This window comes from Limanda limanda, chromosome 15 (genome assembly GCF_963576545.1).
Source record: "Limanda limanda chromosome 15, fLimLim1.1, whole genome shotgun sequence".
NCBI classification, from domain to species: domain Eukaryota; kingdom Metazoa; phylum Chordata; class Actinopteri; order Pleuronectiformes; family Pleuronectidae; genus Limanda; species Limanda limanda.
The window spans coordinates 20586229-20610181 of record NC_083650.1 but is presented as its reverse complement, the minus strand read 5'-3'; the positions used below and the strand labels follow the sequence as shown (position 1 = coordinate 20610181).

The following is a 23953-nucleotide window of genomic DNA, read 5'->3' as shown; positions in this document are numbered from 1 at the left end:
TGTGAAGTCTGTCCCGGGTTGATCCAGACCAGTGTGAGGCCGCCAGCCTCTGTCTCTCTGTGTGCAGGAATGCAACGCAAACCTCTGCCAAGGTGTGCACTCCTGCTTCGCCCCAGACTTCCTCTGCTTTGTCGGGCTGTTCCTCTTTCCCTCCATCTTATCTGCTCTGTCTCGCCGTCTCTCTTCATCCTCATCTCAAGTCATCCAGCCCGGTTTTCTATCAAAACTTTGTTCTGTCATGCTCCTCCGCTTTTCTCTCTCTCTGTACTTTATCTTCGCTCTGTACTTTCGAGGTTCCATATGTGCCAGTTTCCAAAAGACTAAATTAGGACTTTTGAAACCTTGAATTTAATTCAATTTTATTATAAACGAAAATAAAGATTGTCATCTAGTTCAAAGATTTCAATCCTCTTTCAGACGCCACATGCTGGTCACACGAATGCATGAGAACAGAAGAACAGAAGTCATATAAGCGGTGCAGCCGTGCGTCTCGAACCCAAAACCACAACAAAGAGCAGCCTCACTCCAAAATTACTACCATGATAACACACAAACTTTGTCGTGTCTAGTTTTAATATCAGTAATCAGAGGAAGTGAGGGAGGCGAGCTGTGTCTGAATAACAGACTGAGTCAGTCAAGTGTTAAGGTGGGTTTAGTGAGAGATTACAACACATTGGTAAAGGTGTGTGGGACTGGTGACTAATACGAGGGGTCACTGAAAGGACAGTGTGTGTGTGTGTGTGTGTGTGTGCGTGTGTGTGTGTTTTATATGTGTTTAGTGTCAGTGAGTGAAATAGATGGATTAAGAAACACTGTGTTCTTCCAGCATGAGTGCTCCAGAGGCATGCCAAAAACTGCCGAGTATGCAACTTTAAGAAGTAAACGGGAACACGTTTACTCATGTTTTTTATCGTTTTTACGCACTTATGTCATGAGTAGGTGTTTTGCAAAAAGGTCCTTATTTTTCATCTGGGACCATATGATCCTAAACAGTAACAAAGAATTACTGTGTCCAGAGAGAGTCATATTCAGCAAAAACGAATGTGACTATCGATTCCACGCCCGGACGCACACGTACACACTGAAACTAAACCAGAGGAATGTGCTGTTTGATGCCAAAGTCAGAACCTTGTGCGTTCTTAAGTGTGAGAATCAAAACAATAACCTCTTTCCAACACTGGAAATCAACAGTGAGTCGCAAATCAAGCCTGAAACTTTACTAGCACCCTTCTGATACTCCTTGGACCTCGGGCCCACACACACCTGGATGTAGAAGGGTATTCCTGCGCTGCGTCGCGTGGCACACAGCTTGGACGTTGAATCGCTGGATTTGACCTGCTCCAGGACCTCAGACAGCCAGAGGGCCGGAAGCTGCTGCAGGCCCCGACTTCCACTCCTGACAGACACACACAGACACACACAGAAAAACATTGGTAATAAATAACAGAAGTCTTATTTCTTTGATCACAGACTCACACAAAGAGGCATTCAAGTTTAACGATGAATGAATGAATGACTATGTTATCTAAATTATATATTTTTATATGAAGGTATTTATATATTTATTATTTAAGCCATTAGCTCAAATAATTCATTCAGTGCAGTAGTTCACCTTTTAGTAGTTAAAACGTTCAGAGAAGCTGTCAGTGGTTTATCCTCATTAGTTGTATCTGAATGCATATTTTCAGGATGGATAGTGTGACTGCCCACTTTCAGGGGACTTCAATCTTTTACAATAAATCCAATATGTTTCTCTCAACGCAAAACCACACCAAACCAGGATCACATCACTGCAAATATTTTTTTTATACTTCCTTAAATCCACTTTGACAACCAGATGGATTTCAAAGTAGGTTTCCATAAGAAAATGAAAATAAAAATAAGAAAATGTGTCACATGCGTCAGTTGAAAAAAGTGTCAGAATAATAATGAACCACAACACAATGTGTGATTGATTATCTTTTAAATCCCCTGAACTAGTGATTCCAAAGATAGCGTCTGTGGGCATCCAGCAAAATGGAAAATCTTCAATAAAGTCGTCCAATGTAATTTCCATCAAGACGCATCCAAAAACTTGAAATATGTCAGGCTGTATTTCTTTAAAAACAAAAGTTTGAATGTTTATCAGCAGTGTTATGAGCAGGTTGACGCTACAAAGGAAGGTGCTGCTCTAATCTTTCACCTGGTGCCCTAAGGGCTTTAAAACAAACGCAGATAATATGATCTGAAGCAGGTCTGGCAAACACACACACCAGCATATAACCACTGCTCCCTGAGTAAGAAGCAGCTGTTTAACAAGAGCCAGAGACACACAGGCGATGAGTTAAAACGATTCAATGTGGAGGACAGAGCCAGGGTGCAGCTCGGCTCCACACACTCCAGCGTGAGGACACACACATCACAAACACATGTGGTGATGCATCTACTGTAGAGCTGTGTTTTACAGCAGAAAATAATTAAGAGGAGGGAAGATCCAGAAGCTCAGCAGTTTCCTATTGATACGTGGGAAGATTAAGGAGCTTATCAACTACTTACGAATATATATTATGTATAAACATTTTTTATATTTTTTTATATAAATAAACTCCCATTATGAGTCAGCTATAAAACCTAGACATGCCAGGTTGCAAGTAGGAGTATATTAGAAACCATAGACTGTATATAAAGATGTACAACATAACAGCAAAAGTAAAGCCAATGTGTCTCATATCGGTTATAAAACCCAACTCCTCCATGTTAATTGACGGGACATGGACCAACTAAAGGGTCAAATAACATTTTTCATTTTAGACATCTTTATCACAGCAAGTTTTCTTTTTTCATTTGGGTTCAAACAGTTATTTGAGGCCATAGAAACGATGTGAAATGATTGACAGCTGGGACTGGCTCGCAATTGGTCAAACGCGTGTTGGCCGGACCTCGATGGAGCGGCTCTGCAGCGCGATCATTACTGCGCAGATTCTGACTGCAAACGACATTATCAGTTCAAGATATCAGCTTTCATATTTGGGATCTGGTTCACGTTATCCATCTTCATAAACAGTCTGTGATTAAAACTAGGCAGCAGGCAAGCACCGAATTAGTGAGCTAAAGTAATTTAGAAATACTGAAAAAGTGGTTCATACCAACCTAAAGATTAACATATTGTAATATCACCAACGGTTAAAAACATCCATCCAACAACCAGCTTCTATCAACATATTAAGATTAAGATTAAGATACATTTATTTGTCCCAAACACATGCACAGACATGCACAAGCACACTCATGCAAGGAGGGAAATGTAACCTCTGCTTTTAACCCATCTGGTGCAGGACACACAGAGCAGTGAGCAGCCATGGACGGCGCCCGGGGAGCAGATGTTGGGGGAGTAAGGTGCCTTGCTCAGGGGCACTAGACAGGGTAGGGAGAATCCTCTTGGATTTTTGGACAGATCAATCCAGGTTCGTCTTTCTGTTGTTTCTCCGTGGAGTCGAACCAGAGACGAACCAGAGACCTTTTCTGCCCATAGTCCAAGTTTCTGCCACTAGTCCACCGCCTCTCCACATATTTAGCACATGCCAGGGGATGCGAGTGAAAAAGGTTCTTGAGTTCATGTGCCATGGCTGTGGGGGTGCATGTGAACAATTGGAGTAAACAACTTCAGTTATAAATGCAAACGTTGAACCAGAAAACTTAGTCATCGAGAGGAAAAAGAAAGAAGAGAAAGTAAAGAGTAAAAAAGGAAAAACGGGGCAGTAAACAAGAGAGATAAAGAGAGCCAGTGAGAGAGCGCCAACACAGGGGAACACACCAGCGCCAGATCCCAAGGCGCAGAGCATCAAACGGCCGCGGTTAGGCACCCCGCAATCAACACCCCATAACCCAGCACACGGCCTGCATACCATCCACACGCTGCTCTCCCCCTGACGAAAACACACACTCACACGCCCGGAGCAGAACACACACACACACACTTCAAGTACGCCTACACACAACCACGAGAATGTCGCCCTCATTACACAACACATTGAAAGACTGGTTTCTGTAGAGAACAAAACAAGTGAGTTTTGTTTTAACTGCTCGGCCCGGGGTGGTTCAAAGTCAATGCTGCTGCCACGGTTTTGGTGGTTCGTCACCTGCCGTAGGGCTAAAGACATCTTCCACATGCTGCCATTGAGGAAAACACAGAGGTACAAGAGAGTGAGGAATTCTTTCATGTTGTTCTGAATTAAACAATTGTTTTTTTTCTTCTTTTTCCCCTCAGGGGTATAACAGTGGGATTATTTCCTGTAATAGCAGGGGTGATGGGGATTGTGGAGTTGAGTATGAGACTCCAGCCAAGTTTAGTGTTGCCAGTAGAAAAACATCACTACAGAGATCAGTCTCATAATGTTCAACGTGCGATTTAGGTGCATTGGTAGATTTGAATTATAAAGCTGGGATCAGAATTGGAGAAATCCTCAGTGGGGTTTTAACCGTATTTGGCCCTGATTTGTTATACAAGTAAGTTTCAGTTATTTAAGTCATTTTAATGACTAAAAAAACTTTCCTTTTTATGCCCAATAGTTTAATATGTGCAGAACTTCAACTTTTATTTATTTATATGTTCTAAACATATTTACGGCTACAATATTTAATGTTCTCATTAGCTGTATTTGTATGAACATTTTCAAACTCTTACTGCACACTGTTGCAGGACCTAAAAACTAGTTGGAACATGTTGAACCAGAGATATTTAAAAAACAACATTTTGGAAACACCAAATTGTTTTCTTCCAAAGCATTTGAATTATTATATACCCCCCAAGTTGTTGGGAGGTGGATTTACTGCTAGAGACAGGCAAACAGTTTTCTCCTGCCTCTGGTCTTTCTTCTGAGTTAGGGTAACCATAGACAGACTCCAGCTCAAACAAAGACCGAGTGGAATCAACGTTCTTATCTTGTTTTTGGAAAGAAAGACAATTTACGTTTTCAGACAGAACCTGGGGATAAAGTCCAGAATATTGGGTCCGGACTTCAAGAGGTGGAGCAGCCGGGTGCAGCAGGCAGAGGCACAGGATTTTATTGACAACACACAGACACCGGTGTCGGCTCTTATCACCACAATCTTCTCTACACATCTCTGTCTGTGTCTTCTGTATGACACCGCTTTTTCACAGGGACATATTTGGTTCTATTTTGTTTTTTTTCATTTTTTTTGGTTACGTTTTTTCTGGGTTGGTCTGGGTTGGTCTGGGTTGGTCTGGTCTGGGTTGGTCTGGTCTGGTCTGGGTTGGTCTGGGTTGGTCTGGGTTGGTCTGGGTTGGTCTGGTCTGGTCTGGGTTGGTCTGGTCTGGGTTGGTCTGGGTTGGTCTGGTCTGGGTTGGTCTGGTCTGGGTTGGTCTGGGTTGGTCTGGTCTGGGTTGGTCTGGGTTGGTCTGGTCTGGGTTGGTCTGGGTTGGTCTGGGTTGGTCTGGTCTGGGTTGGTCTGGTCTGGTCTGGGTTGGTCTGGTCTGGGTTGGTCTGGGTTGGTCTGTGTTGGTCTGTGTTGGTCTGGGTTGGTCTGGTCTGGGTTGGTCTGGGTTGGTCTTGGTTGGTCTGGGTTGGTCTGGGTTGGTCTGGGTTGCGTCATCAACCCCTCCACTCCCTGGCTGTGATCCCCTGCTGTGTTCTCACATTGAATTCTCCCGACTTTCTGCAGACTTCATACTAGGGGGCCAGGCTGAAAAAGTCCAGAGGCTCTCAGTCGGCCATGTGCGTTCATACCCTCACCTCCGCCTGAGAAAGTGTGGAAAATCTCTGGAGTTCAGTGCACGTCAGAAAGCAGCTCTAATACGTCAACTTTTTACACATGGTCTTAGTCTATTATCAGCAGCTCAAAGTTTGTCATGCCTTTGTGTCTCTGACAACCAGAAGGCACCACATGATGAATGGCTCCACTTCTCCTGATGTCATTCAAGTATATTAGTGATACTGAGAGAACGTGCCTCCTCACTAATTACAAGGCACAGCCATCGCCATGCCCACAGCCATTCAGCAGTATTACCTTTCCGCCCCCCTTCGCCCTGAATGTGAAAACACACACACACCTGCACAGCATGTCGGTGAGGCGCACAAAGCCCACGTAGGCCAGTTCAAAGGCGCCACGGTGACGGGACTGCAGGAGCTGCTGACGGAAGTACAGGCCGACCCCCTCCACCTGGAACAGAGACACAGAGAGAGAGGATCAGCTACTCAACTCTCACAGGGGCAGTAGTCTGTGTGTTTCTGTGAAGGAAGCAGTCGTCAGTACATCAGGTAGTTAGGAAACAATGAGGTTGCAGGGTGAACTGTTTTCTCAGTTGAAACTTGAAAGACATCGATTGTTATAGACCTGCATTAATTAAGGAAGTGCACTAACTTTATGTGCACTTCCTTCACCTAAAAGGAAGTGTTTGTAAGTTGGAAGGGTTGGTAGGTTGTTTTCACATTTGTTACCTTATATGTGAATATCTGCTTGACGTCCCGATAGCCATCAACAAATTAAGTCTGGGGGGAAAAGGCAGTGTCTAAGACCCTTGCAGGACTGCAATAAATACAACCAATAATTTTATTAGGACCAAATTAAGTTATTCGCTGTCATATCTGTTTCTCAATACCAACCTGTGTGGCTGGGTGCACACTCGTCCTCTCCCCGAGCATGACTGGCCTCTTCACAAGCCAGATACACACACACACCGCTGAAGCATAGACGACAGCTAGAAGTAAGCCATGACTTTTGGCTTCTAGCAGATGTCAGATGTTTTGGGAAAGTATATTTGACGTGAGGGCCGATGGGAGAAGGTGGGGTGTAGTGTACCAACCCTAACTCTAACACATACAAAGCACAGAATCTACAAAGTTCATCAATAGTATATTTGGGATTTTAACTGATATCAGTTCATCAAATTTGTACAAAATCAGTAATACAATCAGAACATTGTAAAAAAAGGTGATGTCTTCAATTGAACCGACCAAATCAAATCTAAAGTTACTGGACACTTGTGTTTACTGTGGATTGTCTTTCCACTAAACAAGTACCTGCAGGACATATACAATCTAGTGGCTGAATACAATACACTGAAGGTCTCCCTACAGTTTATTATCTACCTCTGCCAATGAGGTTATGTTTTCATCTGTGTTTGTTTGTGGGTTTTCCTTTGCTAGTTAACAACAACCAATTGCTAGAAAAGTTCTTAAGACAGAAGAGTTCAGACTAAAAAGCAGTGTGTTGAATAAAAGACGGTCATACACTGATGAGCTGCATTACCTAATCCCACTTTAACCTTTTCTCTACTTGGCAAGTGACGTGAAGCTGTAACACAAGCCACCCTCTTGTTTTAGAGACACTTACATTTTTCAGCCAGTGAGCACCGAGCATGTCAAGCGTGAGAGCGGCGTGTCAGTAGCGTGACAAGTGTGCTCAAATAAGGAAGCTGAGAGCTCCACATAATGGCCACTCTCAGTAAAACCATCCAGTTAGTAACAGTGTTAGCGAACATTATTCTAACTATACACACACACACACAGACACACACAAACACACACTGAGTGCTGTTTCGGTAGCAGTGTGTTGCAGGTGAGGCGGCAGGGCGAGGCGGACGCAGAGCTCCAGCGCCCTGTCATTACGGCTGTGGGATCACCACCACCACAGAGACGGCCATGCCCCGACTTAGTCAGGGGTGGCATGGAGGGCACAGGGAGGGGTGGCACAAGCCTGATGCAGAAAACCCCCCCGGTGTGAAAAGGGAAGGAAAAAAATCCCAACGGCCCCTCGGGGGATGTGGGGTTAGACACAACATCTAAACTAACACAGACGTAGACCCGCAGATGAACTGGGAGCAGACCAGTGTCTGCAACCTTCTGCAAGCCGCCCTGATGTCACTGAATGAGGGAAGAGCGACGCGTGAAGTTTATATGAGGGAAAACAGCTGCAGAATGTGAGTATTTGAATATGAAAAATATGCATAAATTGGGAAAAATTACAAGGAATACCAATGTAACATAAATGTAGGGCTTAAACAGCCCATTTTTTGGGCCACATGACTGGTCAGTAAACTGGACTGACCCTACAGACCCAAAGTGGACTAACTTAAACACCAAAGTATGGCCTGAGTGAACCGCAGCCGTACCGAGCCCGATGACTTATCACATCGGTGGCCGGAGTGGACTCCCAGGACAGGCCTGACCTCACCGGGGTAAAAATGGCAGCGACAGTCACTGTTAGACGGCCCGTGGCTGCCGGGGCCCAGACCGCTGCGGTGCTGAGCTGGGCCGAGCCGGGCAGCGGCTTTGCCTATTTTAAGCCTCCCTCCAGAAAGGTTCCCGACTGTGTAACTGTTCAAAAGGGCCGAGCCAGCTTCCTCCGCCGGGCCGGTGGCGCGGGGGGGCACTTTATTTAGACGTCAACTTCCTGTTTGCAAACGTGCCCGTTTTCCCAGAAAAAAAACTTCCATGTGCGGAGAGAGAAGTTTCCCAAGTTTAATTACATGCATGGCTCTGGGCCGTGACGGTGACCCAAATAGCCAACTTCTCCGCCGACGGGACAGAGTTAGAAAGCACTCCGATAATGCTTATTGTTGTTGTTGTTGTTGTTGCTGCGAACTACAGGGAGGAAATGTGAAGTTTGGTTTATAATGTTACAGCCAACAGAAAACCATGAATACTATAATTACTAGTTTCTTCTGCTCTACTGCAGTGCTAATGGAATTAATTTGGTATCGGATAATAATTTTGGCATGTGTAACATCCTACAATTAAATCTCTTTTCTCTCCGTCCTTCTGTCTTCCTTTCTTTCCTTTTTTCCTACACTCTTCTCAACAAACCGCAAAATCTCAATGATAATGAATTGGAATGTCCTAGAAGCAGCTTTTTGGTCTCTAAGCCAACGTATGAAAATATGACCCATTTGTTACTGCTTAGTTTTACCAAGCCTAAGATGCAAAACTGTAGTTGTTAGTAGCCTCTGTAATACACAAACAATAAGTTGCAATACTTGTATGAATTGTGGCTATTTTGCAGTGTCACTGACAGGTGCAGTAGATTATGGTCGATGTAAGAAATTTATGATGCAACCAAGAACCTGCTCAGACCTGGTATTAACATCCATCCTGAGATCTGATTACAAGAGGTCAGCTTTACTTACGTCTGTGGACAAATCATTAAAATGCAATAAAGAAAGATTTTACCCATTTGAAAAAAAAAAAATTGTGTTTAACTTGTGCCAGTGACTACAAATAAAATCCATGTGCAAACACTGACAAGCGTAAAAGTACATTTGATTCACTGTGAAACTGTAGCAGGTGAGTGGATGTCACCGGAATACGCGGCCCTTCATATGTGGCACAGGACACATTTGTGTTCACACAGGGAAACACTCCCGAATGTTCTCTCCTCTGTGGAACCACAGCTCCGACAGAAGGTGCCAAATAAACATCAGGCCTCTCAGACTCCAGATGATCAACCACTTTGGTGGTCTGTCACACGTTTACTGTTCCGTCAAGATGCAAAAGTGCTACTTCTTCCTTTTTTCATCTAATTCAACAGAATCAGCCGGTGTCATAGTCCTGTTCAAACCAAATGCATTTACTTAGCTAAAAATCTCTATAAGTGATGATTGACAGAGAATAAAGACAGGAAAGAAATCAATCAAACTATTAATGACCACCTGTATCCACTGCTGTTGCCATGGCGCCACCCAATAAAACATCTGCTGTGTTTCCAGGCCAACAAGCGCATAACAGAGGATGCTGTGTGTGGACCACAGGAGGTGTTGAGCACATCTTGAAAGGAGATGTTCTGGTCACTCACTCTGTCTGTTTCTCTCTCTCACACACACACAATTGCCTTTGCATGTCATTCCTTTGGTAGAGCACAATGACTTTGTCCACACAGTCTTTGCCAGACCTAACTTTCCAATTGGAGTCACCCCAATGTTTGTTAATGCTTACACAAACACTTTTCTCTCTCACTCACACACAGAACATGATATTGATGACAAGCAAATGAGAAAAGAGATGCGGTAAAGACTGAGGACAGAAGTTCAGATTTTCCTTCTGTGTCCGTGGTCCTGAGCATGAGTTTGTTAAATCATCAGCCATGTGATGAGGCCCGTCGCCATAGTTACCAAAGTGGACAAAAAGGTATGCATGATGTCACCATCAAATATTTTTTCAGGACACTGTAATAGTGATGACGTGACACACCATCATCACATCCATTTCAGCAATGTCCGGTAAAAACTGCTCTGGCTGTTTTACGTATAACTTATATTCTGCCTGTTATCATATCAGTTTTAGAGGAAATATTAAATAACAGCAGGACCGGATTTAACAGGTCAGTGAAATTAACAACTGACTTCAAAGCAGGTCTTACATTTGATTTTGAACACATTTTCAAACACTGATTATTACCAGGTAAGCAGAGTCACAGCAATCAAGCCATTGAAGACTTTTCAGCATCTGAATAGTTTGGGCTCTATAATATCCGTCACTATTATTGGGTTGGTAAAGGTTTAGCTTGTGATTTCAGAAAATACACTTATTCTTTTTCTTTTTCATAGTTAGGTTCCATTCTCTTACTTGTATGAAGCTACCATCCGGAGCTTAGATCAAAAACTGGAAAAGGTAATAAAATCCAGGTGGGGGCACCTCTAAAGGTCAGTATTTAGCAAGCTACCCCTAGCTAATCTTACTGACTTTATATTTACTAGAAAGACATGGTGGTGCAATCTGTCTCTACATTATTCACCTTCTTAAATGTTGCCAAAAATATATATAAATATTCGATCCGTCTTTAACATCAATTTGGCAAGGATCACAATAATGGATCACAGTTCATGTAGTTTTTACCAATTGTCAACTGAGCTAAAATAGAACTATTAGCTCAGTTGAAATCCAGTTGGTCCAGTACAATTCACAGTTTGCCTCTTTACCTATTCCTCAGGGACTGATGCTGAGGAAAAAATATATTTATGTTACTTCAGGTTGCAGGTAAAGAAGCTGGATAATAAAAAAAGAGGAAAAGAACACAATCAGCACAAAGAGCAGCGTGATACTTCCTTTTTTCTCTCTCTCTCAGGAGTGTAAATACAGGGTCAACAGACAAACACAAACACACACATGCACACACACCCTTTACCCCCTACACGGACAAACACAGCCTATGTCTGGTACCCTTGTTATTATGGACGTTCACATGCTGAACCACTCAGACAACTATTCCTGCATGAGTTTGTGCATCTGTGTGTGTGTGTGTGTGTGTGTGTGATGTTTGTTGTGTGTGTGTGTGTGTGTGTGTGTGTGTGTGTGTGTGTGTGTGTGTGTGTTGTTTGCCGTGTTTCCTGCTGGTGGTGGAAGTGATTTGGAAAGAATGCAGTGGAAAGGGAGGGGCCTTGTGGCCGTTAAACCAGCAGGGTCGAGCCTCAAATGAAAGCGCGGCGCTAACGAGGGCGGATGCTAATTGAAGAGCCTCCCAGCGTGGTGTCACAAACACACACACACACACACACACACACACACACACACACACACACACACACACACACACACACACACACACACACACACACACACACACACACACACACACACACACACACACACACACACACACACACACACACACACACACACACACACACACACACACACACACACCCTCTCTCGCTACAGAACACATACAGTAAAATAAACGTTTACTGTATTCTGAATGGTGCACTGGGTTTGTAGCACGCGTCCGAGTGTGTGTGTGTCAGGGTGCAGATGCAAACAGCTGCTGCGAGTGACAACAGCGGTGTCCACATTGGGGTTCGGCAGCCGTGTGTATTTTTACATCATCTGATCGTCACTGTGTGAGATCGCCAATCCCTGATGCGACTAGGACCGGGGGGGGGCTGGCGAGTGTTCTAGGCAGCACACCACCACAGCTCAGCTGTTGTAGCTTGGTTAACCTCGTTGGCCTTCCCATTCCCAAAAGACTTCAAAGCTATACGAACAGCGACAGATGAATAGCGGCAGCAGATGTCTGAGGATCCCACCGTCGGATGTACATGCGAGTGTCATCGAAAAAAGAAACCATGAAGGGAGCAGAGCGGCTATTTGATACGTCAATTCTAATTGTACCCTATTACCGATGGTTCACCGCAACATTTTTATACAATTAATTTTGACATGTAGGAATGCATCAGTTTGACTTTTTCTCTTTATGTCCAATAACCATTTCCTCTACCAGTGCTCATTTCCCTCCACATCAGAAATCTGGTGACCACACTGGGATCATTTTAATGTAAGGTAACACAAAGCCGTGGATTAGTGTGGCACTGAAAACTGCGTCAGTGGTCTGTGGCAAAGGAATGACGGCAACTATGAATTTTATAATGACAGTGATATTTAATATATATAATCACATCTTGCAAAAACAGGATCTACTTAATAAAGTCCAGTGGATTGGAGCAAAGTCATTTTAAATCCAAAAGCACTATTTGTTCCCCAACGGCTTTTTATTTAGGGAAAATGGTTGATAAGGCAAAATATTCTTTCTTAATGCATTCCAGACTTTGTGAAAACCTGGCCATTAGGTGCAGCTTAACAACACTATGTACTCTTTGCTTATGCTTATTTTTAGCGCAGGCTCTAGATGTAAAAAAGTGCTCATACTATTGTAGTGTAATGGCAGTGACTAAAAAGGGATTATTTTTCGTTTGAAGATTTTATTTGATATTTTTTTCTTTCTTTTCTGTATAACGTTGCATTTGTTTTTTTTCTCTGTCTTTCTTTTTTTCTGTTGTTACCTTGTGTTTTTTTTTTTTGTTTGTTTTGTTTGTTCCTGAAGTTATATTGCCCAATCCATGTCTGTCTGGACACATTGGTGTTGATTGTTGAACTCATGTTTACCTCCTGTCTCTGTAACGTCCATTCAGAACTGCATTTATATATATTGAAAATCCTTCAATAAACAGATTTTGATTTGTGATAAGGCAAAATAAACAAAGCAAGTGTTGGTCTGACTCAATACTTTCCCACCTTTAAGTTGAGGATGTGTAAATCACATTGTGGCACTAACATGATTAATTAGGATTTAATCAGTTATCACACAATCATTGTGTATTGAGTTTTAAGTAACACTATGCAACTTTTTAGCATCAAAAGTGGGGAACTCTTTGTCAGAATCAGACCCAGCAAGTTCATAAGTAATGTTGGTCTGTAGATCAGTTAGAAAGAGTAGAGAGTCAAAAAACAGCGTTTATATCCAAGGAAACTTAAAAACATGAAAAATTGTCAACAGAGTTTGTTGTATTTGTTACAGCAGCAGCTCTTCTGGTCAGGGAAGCCAGGGATTATGGGTAATCCAATGTTCAGTTGTGTTTCACTTCAGTGGGTGGGACTACGTAGAGCTCAACACATTGATAGACTATGTTTATTTTCTACTTAAAAACAACTTAATCACTCGGACATGAAGCCCAAGAGAATTTATCACCACCTGTGTGTGGCTGCAGAGGGCGCTGTTCAGTAAATGTTACATAGTGTTGCTTTAATAGGCCTCATAACAGCCAATATATAAATTACTGATGTGATATTTATGATCAACTAACACTGTATTTTTAAGAAATTTTATGTATTGTACTTAATTTTTGCTATATATTTATCTTCAGTTATATCGATCTATTTTATTTTTATGTTTTCATTTTACTATTTTCCGGCGTCTATGTGTATCTGTGTGTGTGAGTACATGGGTATACTTATGTTTGTATACGGTAATTACTTTATTTATGCGCTGTTGAATGATTTTGATTGTTGTCCTTCAAATCCTAATATAGATTTGATCACAAAAAAAAAAAAATTACTGATGTGATATCTATGATCAACTATCACTGTATTTTTGTTTTTTATTTGAAAAAATGTAATCATATCCATGATATTTAAAATAAACGATTGTGTCTTAAAGGTCAAGGGGCTAGAATGAAACCTTGTCAGACCCACTTTGAATCCACAAACTGACTTGTAAATTCAACCAGTTTGTTTCACAAAGTCAGTGTGAGGTGTCTTTTATTCTTCTGGTTCTCACCTGTTCCTCTGTGATGAGCCCTGGATGTGTTTGCTGCTCCTCATTGGTGTAGAGCAGAGGCAGACTCTGACACAGCTGGCCGAGCAGCATGGCCACTTCCTTCATGCTCCGCCAGCAACATACCAGCACCATCTGGGCTGTCACCCTGTAGCCTTCACCACCTGAAGCCAACACATACACCCACAGTGACACAAATGAACAGAAAAAAAATGACACAGGAGAAGTTTGATGACTTATTGTGTCATTACCTAAATGATGTAATGTACAATGTTACAGCTTTGATTGGAATGGAAACCATAAGAAGACCAAGGTCACATAATGTGCCTGCTTTTGTTGTTTATGTTGGGTCACATAAGTTACATACACTCAGCCAACACACACCAAACTATTTTCCTAATCACGGTTAAATTATAGTAATTTTGGTAATCATTAAATAGTTTCCGAGGAGTGACAGGCTAAGCATCATGTACAGTAAATATACAGTATAACAGAATGAAGGCCAAACACTGCCCCCATCAGGACATCAGTGGTGGTTCACTAACTGAATCTGTAGCTCAGAGGAAACGGTGGAAAAGGTAAGTGGAGAGACTTTAACTAAAGAGACATTTTAGGCTTATCTTAAAGCAGGTGAACCTGACTTATCATTAAACAGTTAATTCACAACTACAATCAAGTAAAATTCTAAAGAAAAGCTACATTCCTGTGAGATTACATTAGTAAGTCTATTAATCTATAACTCACCAGTGTTCAGTGATGGTGTGTGTGAAGTCTGACTGTGATCGTCTCCCTGGTGTGCGTCCAACTCCCTGGCACTGTCGAAGAAGTCATTGGTGTCCCTGGGCTGGATCTCCTGCAGGATCCTCTGCAGACCTGCTGACGTCTCTGTCCCAACACACACACACAAATATGTATTATTCACGATATTATATCTATTGCGATAAAACTCAAAGATCTTAATTTACTGAATCAGAACGATTCCATGAACTTAACGTATATTCTTGTCTTTAAAAAACATTGTCTGGAGTTTTTGGTTTATGTTGTGTTTATAAACAATAGACTATATTTATAAATCTATGAGGCATCTGCACTCCTTCCCATTATCCAGAAATTAAGACAAAATATCCTGGAAATTAACGCTGCCATCGGGTGCATTTGGATTCATAGTCTACGCAGTTAGGATCAGGGGAATTGAGCCGTGGTATCAAGGTTCAGCGGATATCGCATTTGACCAATTGTGAGTCAATTGTGACATGCATGTATCACCATTTTTATAGCATCAGCTAACTAAAACCAAACATACCAGAAAAAGTTAAACTTGCACAAAATCTGAAAATTGCCTAAAATGACAAACAATATTTGACAAAAAGATATTAGGGCTTGTACTTTGACTTTTTTTCCCCATCCACTAACATGGAGGAGACAGGATTTATAACCTATACTGCAGCCAGCCACCAGGTGGCGATCAAGGCGCTTTTGCCTCACTTTTGGGAGGTGTCATGTTGTTCTTTACATACAATGAGTGTCTAGAGGAAATGTATGTATTTTCTTTTCTCAAAATCCGCGGGGAAAGTTTCCCATCTTTGAAAGTCAGGAAACAAACCAGTATTCCCATGCTTAGTGAAACGCTTCACTCTTCTGTTTATATAGTTGAAACTGAATTTATTTTAAGCTCATTATAATTTGCCCTACTGTTAATCACTTACTACAAGTAATACAGACTAATGTGAAAAGGACGATGTTAGGAAATCAGATTACCGGAGTCAGTATCCATGGGGATGAGTCCCTCTGGGGAGGAGCTCTGGACTACGGGGGAAACCACATCAGACATCCTGTAGCACACGGCAATCAGCTCTGACACCAGACACCTCCACTGCTCCGTCTGTCTCAAACTCCTAAACACACACAGAGACACTTATCACACAAGCACAAAAACACAACAACTATCAGCAGGTTATGTGTAGTAAGCTTCCTGCTGCCAACAACAAAAACATGTTGTTAACATGTGCATTTGTTGTGATGATTCTTGTTCTCACTCAGTGTTTAGATGCTGTAGTACAGCCGTGATGCAGTGAGCTCTTCCATACAGAGGATAAGAAGCAGCTGCTTGTAGGAGAGACGACTCGGCCCTCATCACCTCTGACTGCAGGCAACACAACAAGAACTGAACCACTGAGGATAGAAAGACAACACAACACATTTGTTTCACATAAGACTGCAGATTCAGACAACACTTTTTATATTAAAAACAAATGGGAGCTGGAGTTAAATATTATAATTGAGGATGGGGAGTGGGAAACAATGTGCATTGGATGTCATAAAGGTATCAATAGTAACTTGTGGAAGGAGTTTGATTGGAAGATGAAGACTAGGTTCTTTAAGACGCCCTCTGTAGTCTCTAAATTTGCAGATAATCCAGCGGCAATATACTGCTGGAGACGATGTGGAATGGTTGGCGACCACTCACACATATTTTGGGATTGCCCAATGACGCTTCCTTTCTGGAAGGGGATAAAGAGCGAGATTGATAAAGTTTTGGGAATTAATATACTATTCACCCAAAGTCTGTTTCTTTTCGATCTAACTCCTGAAGGCACGTACACAAGAGACCAAGAGCACCTGTTACATATACTCTTGATGACTGCTAGGAAAATGGTGACAATAAAATGGTTGAATCCACAGCCACCTACAGTGGCACAGTGGAAACAGAAGCTGAGGGAGGTGTATGGAATGGAGGCTTTAACCGCTCAATTACAATTAAGGTCTGATGTTTTTGTGAGGAGGTGGCTACCTATTGCAGGATACCTCTCTAACTGAGGGGAATCCTGTGGTACGATGGAATGTCTTAACTGTCCACTTATTTCTTTATTTCTTTATTATTTATCACTAATCAGTCTGTCATATATAATTTGTGATGTTGTCAAGGAATGTTTGTGTGTTTCTCTTCAATAAATTTCTAAAAAAAAAAAAAAAGACTGCAGATTCAATGTATCTTTAACACATACATACATTTATCGAGTGTGTACATCTGGATCTTACCAGCCCGAGTGTTGATCTCCAGAAGGAAGTTCTCTGAATCCTGGGGCCGGAGGGAGGGAGGCTGGAAGTCGAGGCCCTGCTGCTGGGCACAGTGCAGCAGAGCCTGGCTCAGGTGCGGCTGGGGCAGCAGCAGCGTGAGGAGGTGGGCTGCTGAAACGCTGTCAAAAGGCTTGGTGCTTGTACTGAGCTCCAGAGCAGCCTGAAGGACACAAACCATTCTCTCTGGCGCCTGAGGTCACAAGAGACAAAGGAGATATCAGCTTAATATTATGACACATGGTGATGCTTTTGCTTAAACTTCATGCAATATCTTGATGAGGGTAGTGTCTTAAGAATCACAATTTGAAAGAAGTGCAGGAATTATCACAGATTGAGATATGGGTCTTCACGTAGCAATAAATATTTAAGTTTTAGAAATTTACTTCCAAATATTACATTGAAATTGAATTACATAACACCAATTCTACACTCTTAAAATAAGGTCTTACTTAAAAAAAATCTACTTAAAAGGAAAACATTTTTTTTAATGTATCAAATAAATCTTGTAGAAGACTTTCTTAAGAATAGCTTGTGTTTGGAACATTAACCTGTAATCCCACAACTGATGGAGGGAATTGCGACAGCAGTGTGGTGGCCAGCTGTTTGACTTCCAGGAAGTTGCTGGCAACACAGTAGAGGACATTCTGAGCATGTGCAGAGGTCACAACCTCGCCCAGGGCAAACACATCAGGCCCTGAGGACGATGGAGGACAGGTGGAGGTGAAGAAAAACAGGAGGTGACAGTGAGTGACAAGAGGAAGAGTACACGCTGAGACAGGTGGAGCACCAGGCTGGCATCAAACTAAAGAGACTGACCAAAAATGGGAAGGCTGCTGCCTCTGGCACTAACAGGGTTCCAGTTCTGTGAGTTGGCCAATGCTATTGTATGAAATGTGCCAAGCATCACGAGGAAGGTGCCCTTGAGTGAAGCACTGAACTCCAAGCTGCTGTGAGCCTGTTGGTGGAGTTTGCTTCCTCCTTATTGTATGACCAGGAAGACATGTTCCAATAGTGGATCCAAAAAGAGTAGCCTAAAGATTGCAGTATGAATGATGAAAGGTCAGCTAATACAACACGTTTTTTTATATATATTAGTACAACATAATTGTTTTGTATTATAATCAAAAGTGTTTAAAAGGCTAAAATTTCAGAGCCATTACCTTTTCAAGGATTTTATTACCTCCACCAAGACAAAAACTACTGGACTGATTACCAGGAAACTTGGTGGAAGGACAAGTAAGGGTCAGCAAATAACCAATTCAAGTTAGGTCTGACTGTCTGCACGGACAGTAAAGACTTTACGGACAATAGCATGAGCAAGCATGCAGCAAATAGCATTGTACACAACTATACAATGCAGCAGTGGAGCAAAACACCAAGATAGAGATGTTTTATGTTGTGTTATGTGAAGTGTAACAAAATGTTGGTTCATTATGAAACTTTAGTGGGACAAATTAGCATATAGCAGACCACCAGTCTAGAGAATGAATGACATGGCAAAATTGGGTACCAGCTTTCTCTGAAGTATAAGCCCTTCTAGTATTAAATATATATGAAAATTGGATATAATACATACATATAATATATAATAATATAATAAAACCATGGTAACAGTGGGACTGTAACACAGCTCTGATGTTCTGTTAATCTGGTGAGCATCAGATGTACCTGTGCTGAAGGTGAAGAACTGGCCCACGAGACACAGCAGGTGGAGGGACATGAGGCATTTAGAAAAGGACGCTCCGGGAACAAGAACCTCCAGCAGCTGCACACACAGCCAGTGCAGGAACTCCTACATCACACACGGAAAAAATAAGCCTTCATTTAATTAAAGAAAAAAAGATTGCATTAAGAAAAAATATCAACACTAAGGCAGGGAGTCTACAGCTATAACCAAGTCAAATGTAAGACTTTTAATACCATTTGAAATGAAACTTAAGCTGGTTTCAACCAACACGAGTACGCATCATTAATGGTCATGTTCATATACTAGGTAACATGCAGGTTAGAAAGGCATTTGTTTAATGCATAAACTTAACCAGAGAGAGTTTATGCATGATGGAAATAATAATTCTTCTGTCTGCCAGAGTGGAGACATTTCCATGGTGACCTTTGGGCAGCAACATGCCTAAAAAATGTACCCATCTAAAATGAATTTATGACTATTTCATACTTTTAAAGGCCTTTTTTTTACAAGACTGATTTCAAGAAATGTTATGACTTTTTAAGGGAATAGTTGCTGATTGTCCTTCATGGAAACCATGCATTAAAGGGACTCTTACCTTTGTTGCATTTTTACACTTTTTTTGGATAAGGTTAAATTGGTATTAATAAGGTAATGACACTCTAAAATGCAAGACAGACCCACCAGGAGTAAAAACAAACAATTATTTCACTCTGATTATATTTAGTGAAAACTTCAACCAATAAAATTCTTCGGACCGAAGGACCTTATTGGCCGACAGACCTGTCTGTTTGCTGCATGGACATGCAGGTTTTCCGTCTGCTTCTTGTGGCGCATTCGGGCCCGTCATCATATGTGAATGTAAATGTATATAACTTACCGGTGCTTCTGAATCCGAATCCATTGCTTTGGTAAACAAAAACTCACGTGCGTGCGCGGAGGCAGTATTGTAAGTCTGCTTGTAAATAAAGTTTCTTCAAAAAAACACCGCGGATGGGAACGAGGGGGTGGGGCATTGGAGGAAGGCGGGATGATTTGAATGTGCTGTAATTCTCAAATGCAACAAAGGTAAGAGTCCCTTTAATATAAGTTATACCTTGTTCAGCTGTATTGTGTGTTGTTGTCTGTCTCTCTTCTCCGGGTCTCTCTCCTGACTCAGTCTCTTCTGCAGCAGCTGAGTGCTGTCCTTCGCTCGACACAGTAACTGTGAAGTAGAAGATTTAAAGTTGAAGTTAGTGATTTCATTTAATCAAATGTCAAACAGTTTCTAGTACCTACAGGGGATCCCTGTTAAAACATACACCCTGGCTGGGACTGCCACACACCCTCCTCCAACGATGGAACATTTGAACATTCATACATTTGCACTGACTGTTACTTTGTTTTTACTTCTGTATTATCCCGCCTATAGTGTATTCATATTTATATATATTTATATTTTTATCCTGCTCATAGTGTATTCATCGTCCCTATATCTTACAATTCCTGTTAATACTGTAATATTCCATATATATTTCTTACTGTACAGATCCTATTTGTTACTTTTTCACTTTAATATGCACAATACTCATATACTTCTTATTGCCCCACACCCTCCTCCAACCACTTATCATTTGAACATTTGTACATTTGCACTACTGTTACTTTGTTTTTACTACTGTATTATCCCGCCTATAGTGTATTCATATTTATATATATATATTTATATTTTTATCCTGCTCATAGTGTATTCATCGTCCCTATATCTTACAATTCCTGTTAATACTGTAATATTCCATATATATTTCTTACTGTACAGATCCTATTTATTACTTTTTCACTTTAATATGCACAATACTCATATACTTCTTATTGCCACACACCCTCCTCCAACCACTTATCATTTGAACATTCGTACATTTGCACTGACTGTTACTTTGTTTACTACTGTATTACCCCGCCTATGGTGTATTCATATTTCTATATATCTATATTTTTATCCTGCTCATAGTGTATTCATCATCCTTATATATTACAATTCCTGTTAATACTGTAATATTCCATATATATATTACTACTGTACAGATCTTATTTATTTACATTTTCACTTTAATATGCACGATACTCTGCACTTTTACTGCCTTTTTTGCACTTCTGGTTAGACGCTAAACTGCATTTCGTTTTTTATATGTACTTGTACTGTGCAATGACAATAAAGTTGAATCTAATCTAATCTAATCTAAACAGAGAGGCTGCTCTTCACAGCCCGCAGGCAAACACAAGCTTAATAGAGGTGACATGCCTGACTTTTTCAAATGCAGAGAAAACATAAACTCTTCCAGCACCAAAGATGATGTGACGTGAGCAGCTGACCTTCTTCAGCAGACTGATTATGTGCTGTCTGACGCCTGGGGACTGACTGTTGAGATTGGGCAGGAGGAAGTAGCGAGTCAGGTCCATTTCCTGCAAGGTCAGAGCTTCAGTGCTGCGGAGGCTCTCACACAGCAAACCTAAAGCGTCCATCCTCACCTGGGAAGTGAGAGAAGGTGACACATAAATGGAAATCCAAGATGTGTCCCACAAAAATGTCGAAAACATCTTAAAATAATCTAACTGGAAGACCACAAATATACCCTCAAGGAGAAACACATACTCACTTGATCATGTTTGTGTACGAGAGCTTGCTGGAGGAGGGAGAGGGGCACCAGTCCCCCCCACAGACCCCCTTCTGAGGATGGAACAACACCCTGGGCCCTCGCTGCCCGCAGGCACGTCATCAGAGCACCGAGTGGACCCCTGCTGCCTGAAGCACCTAACAGAAAAAAATGGAAACTGTATTAACACAAAGGTTCTACATCTAAAAATACAGAATGCTCTCATTCAAGTGACAACTGAATGCTTTGTAAAAGTGGGAGACTTTGATACGCAGAGAGTATGACCGGATGAGATACAAATCTATGAGGTATGTGCCTTTGCCTGTGCTGCAGGGCGGTGTGTCCTGCAGGGCCTTCACCATGTGAGCCAGGCTGGAGGGGCTGCAGCGAAGCAGCTTGGGCATGAAGTAGTCCAGGATGTAAGTGGTTTGGTCCAGTCTGGCACGGCAAAGCACCTGCAGCAGCGGGGTTACCCATGTGCCGTGCCAAGGCTCCATCCAGTCCTCTGTGGTTCCTGCCGCAGCAGCCTCAGTGGCCAGCTGAGCTTTGTGACTGACAAACAGCCTCTCCAGCAGGTCGCTGGCGTACGGAGCCATGGTCTGATCACCCATCAAACCCAGGAGACATGACGGCAGTTGGGGCTGGATGTTGAGCAAGTGCCCTGCTCCATAGAGCTCCACCAGGCAGCCCAAGGAGCCGTACTTCCCCCTCATGTGCCACTCCAGCCCCAGCAGGCTTTGGGTGAGCTCTGTGATGTAAGAGTCCTCGGTGGGGTCGAAGGTGGAGGGGTTGGTAAGTTGATGGAGCAGGAGGAGGTTGCGGAACAGCGATCGGGTTTGGTGGCGCACTCCGTCCAGTGGGTGCTCCCAGTGTGAGTAGATGTGCTCCAGGAGGTGCTGCTGCAGCTCGGAGCCTCCGCTGAGGGACTGCTGGAGCTGGGGGGGGCAGGGCTGCGTGACTCCCTGCAGGCAGTCCACAGCCGTGCCACTCCACAGGGTCAGCACCCGAGCCACCGACATTGCTGTACTGGACTCCTTCACACTAAGGCCAACAACAACAAAAAAATGTTATAGCTCTGAAAAATACATTTTCTTACTGTTTTTTTTTCTTTTTCAGATATATTGTCAGACCTACCTGACATCCAGATCCAGCAGCGTGTTTGGGACCAACAGCAGCAGTTGTTCCCACTGTGGTCCTGGGAGAGCACCCTTCCAGCTCATCATAGCCAGAACCCCATGACACAGATAGAGAGAGACACCTGGCGGGCGAGCACTAGTGCACAGACTGACACACCTCTCTTTGAGCCACTGAGGGGCCGGGTCTAAGCCCTGGGCAGAGCCATTCAGCAAACTGCACACCTGACACACACAAACAATGACCAACAGAGACATATTAATCTAATAAAGACTTTCAAATATAATTTCTGAAAATGTTTTGGTTGAATGTTTCTTTAAAAGGGAATGAACCTAATTTAAGATAGATATGCAAAGAGGACTTTTATGTTGCTACAGATGTGACTATAAAAGTCTGTTGCTCAAAGATAAGGAAATTACAAAACAAAAAATTACCAGAAAAGTACAAAAAACTAATTTTCACAGGAACTTTGGTGGTGCCAAATATTTATTTGTTTGACATTTACCTGTAATCAAATATTTAGCAAAACTTCAGGCAAATGTGGATTTGTACATTCATTTATTGATGTGCTACATTGTTACTTTACATTTTCATTCATGAGGGCAGGTGAGTTATACAGTAGCAGTGTATTTGGTGTGTCTTTCAGGAAAAGTACATTTTCTCCTAATGTGCACAGGAAATGATGTGACATATCCACAACTCTTAATCCTTTACTTACCACAGAAGCAACTTCATCCCCAGAGCCCATGATGGACCTGATCATCAACACTACAGCCATGCCGGCTGTGCTCTGGACTGACTGGATGAACTCCTCTAGAGGCACAGAGGAGAAAATCAGTAAGAAAAGAAGTGTGTCGGGACAGTACTTTGTAGATTCACATTTCTCATTCTCACTCATTCAAAATCAATGGAGGGACTGTACTCCATGTACGCCATGAAGCTGCTCAGAACAATGTTGTTGTTTGTGCACATTTATCAGTCAATTAAATTGATCTTCATTTCATCTGCAACTCTGATGCAAATAAGACAGTTGCCAAATGTACATGATTCTGATCATAAAAAAAAAAATCTGATTTGAGAACAACGGCTACATTTACAGTGAATACAGAAATCTCAATGTGCATGTCGGCCTGTGAATGGTAGAAATTTAATATGGTATAAATCCTCTTCTTATGGAAACATCAATGGCCAGAAAGCTGCTGAACATTTTGATTCTTTCAGTGTTTCTCTGTGAACATGATATCTCATGTTTCCCCTCAAGTGAAGCTTTGGACCAAATTTTGAAAAAATGCCTCACATCATAAGAGATATTGTGATCATGACCTCAAAACATTACATCCAAAGGATATGGTTGTTGTCAGCCAGAGGCATAGAAATAAGACAG

At 42.1% G+C, this 23953-nt stretch overlaps 1 protein-coding gene across 1 annotated transcript in view; it reads right to left on the bottom strand.

Annotated features, from left to right (window-relative positions):
• Positions 1-23953, bottom strand: part of thada (THADA armadillo repeat containing) — a 110074-nt gene that overhangs the window by 81669 nt on the left and 4452 nt on the right. The window contains exons 9-23 of the mRNA XM_061087843.1: positions 23288-23382; positions 22570-22793; positions 21758-22476; positions 21439-21593; positions 21155-21310; positions 19899-20006; positions 18787-18910; positions 17667-17812; positions 17080-17308; positions 16077-16212; positions 15799-15935; positions 14785-14925; positions 14044-14204; positions 6050-6159; positions 1264-1396 (exon numbers count right to left, since the gene is read on the bottom strand). Of these exons, the coding sequence (XP_060943826.1) occupies positions 1264-1396; positions 6050-6159; positions 14044-14204; positions 14785-14925; positions 15799-15935; positions 16077-16212; positions 17080-17308; positions 17667-17812; positions 18787-18910; positions 19899-20006; positions 21155-21310; positions 21439-21593; positions 21758-22476; positions 22570-22793; positions 23288-23382 (2774 nt within the window). The remainder of the gene's footprint in view (positions 1-1263; positions 1397-6049; positions 6160-14043; positions 14205-14784; positions 14926-15798; positions 15936-16076; positions 16213-17079; positions 17309-17666; positions 17813-18786; positions 18911-19898; positions 20007-21154; positions 21311-21438; positions 21594-21757; positions 22477-22569; positions 22794-23287; positions 23383-23953) is intronic.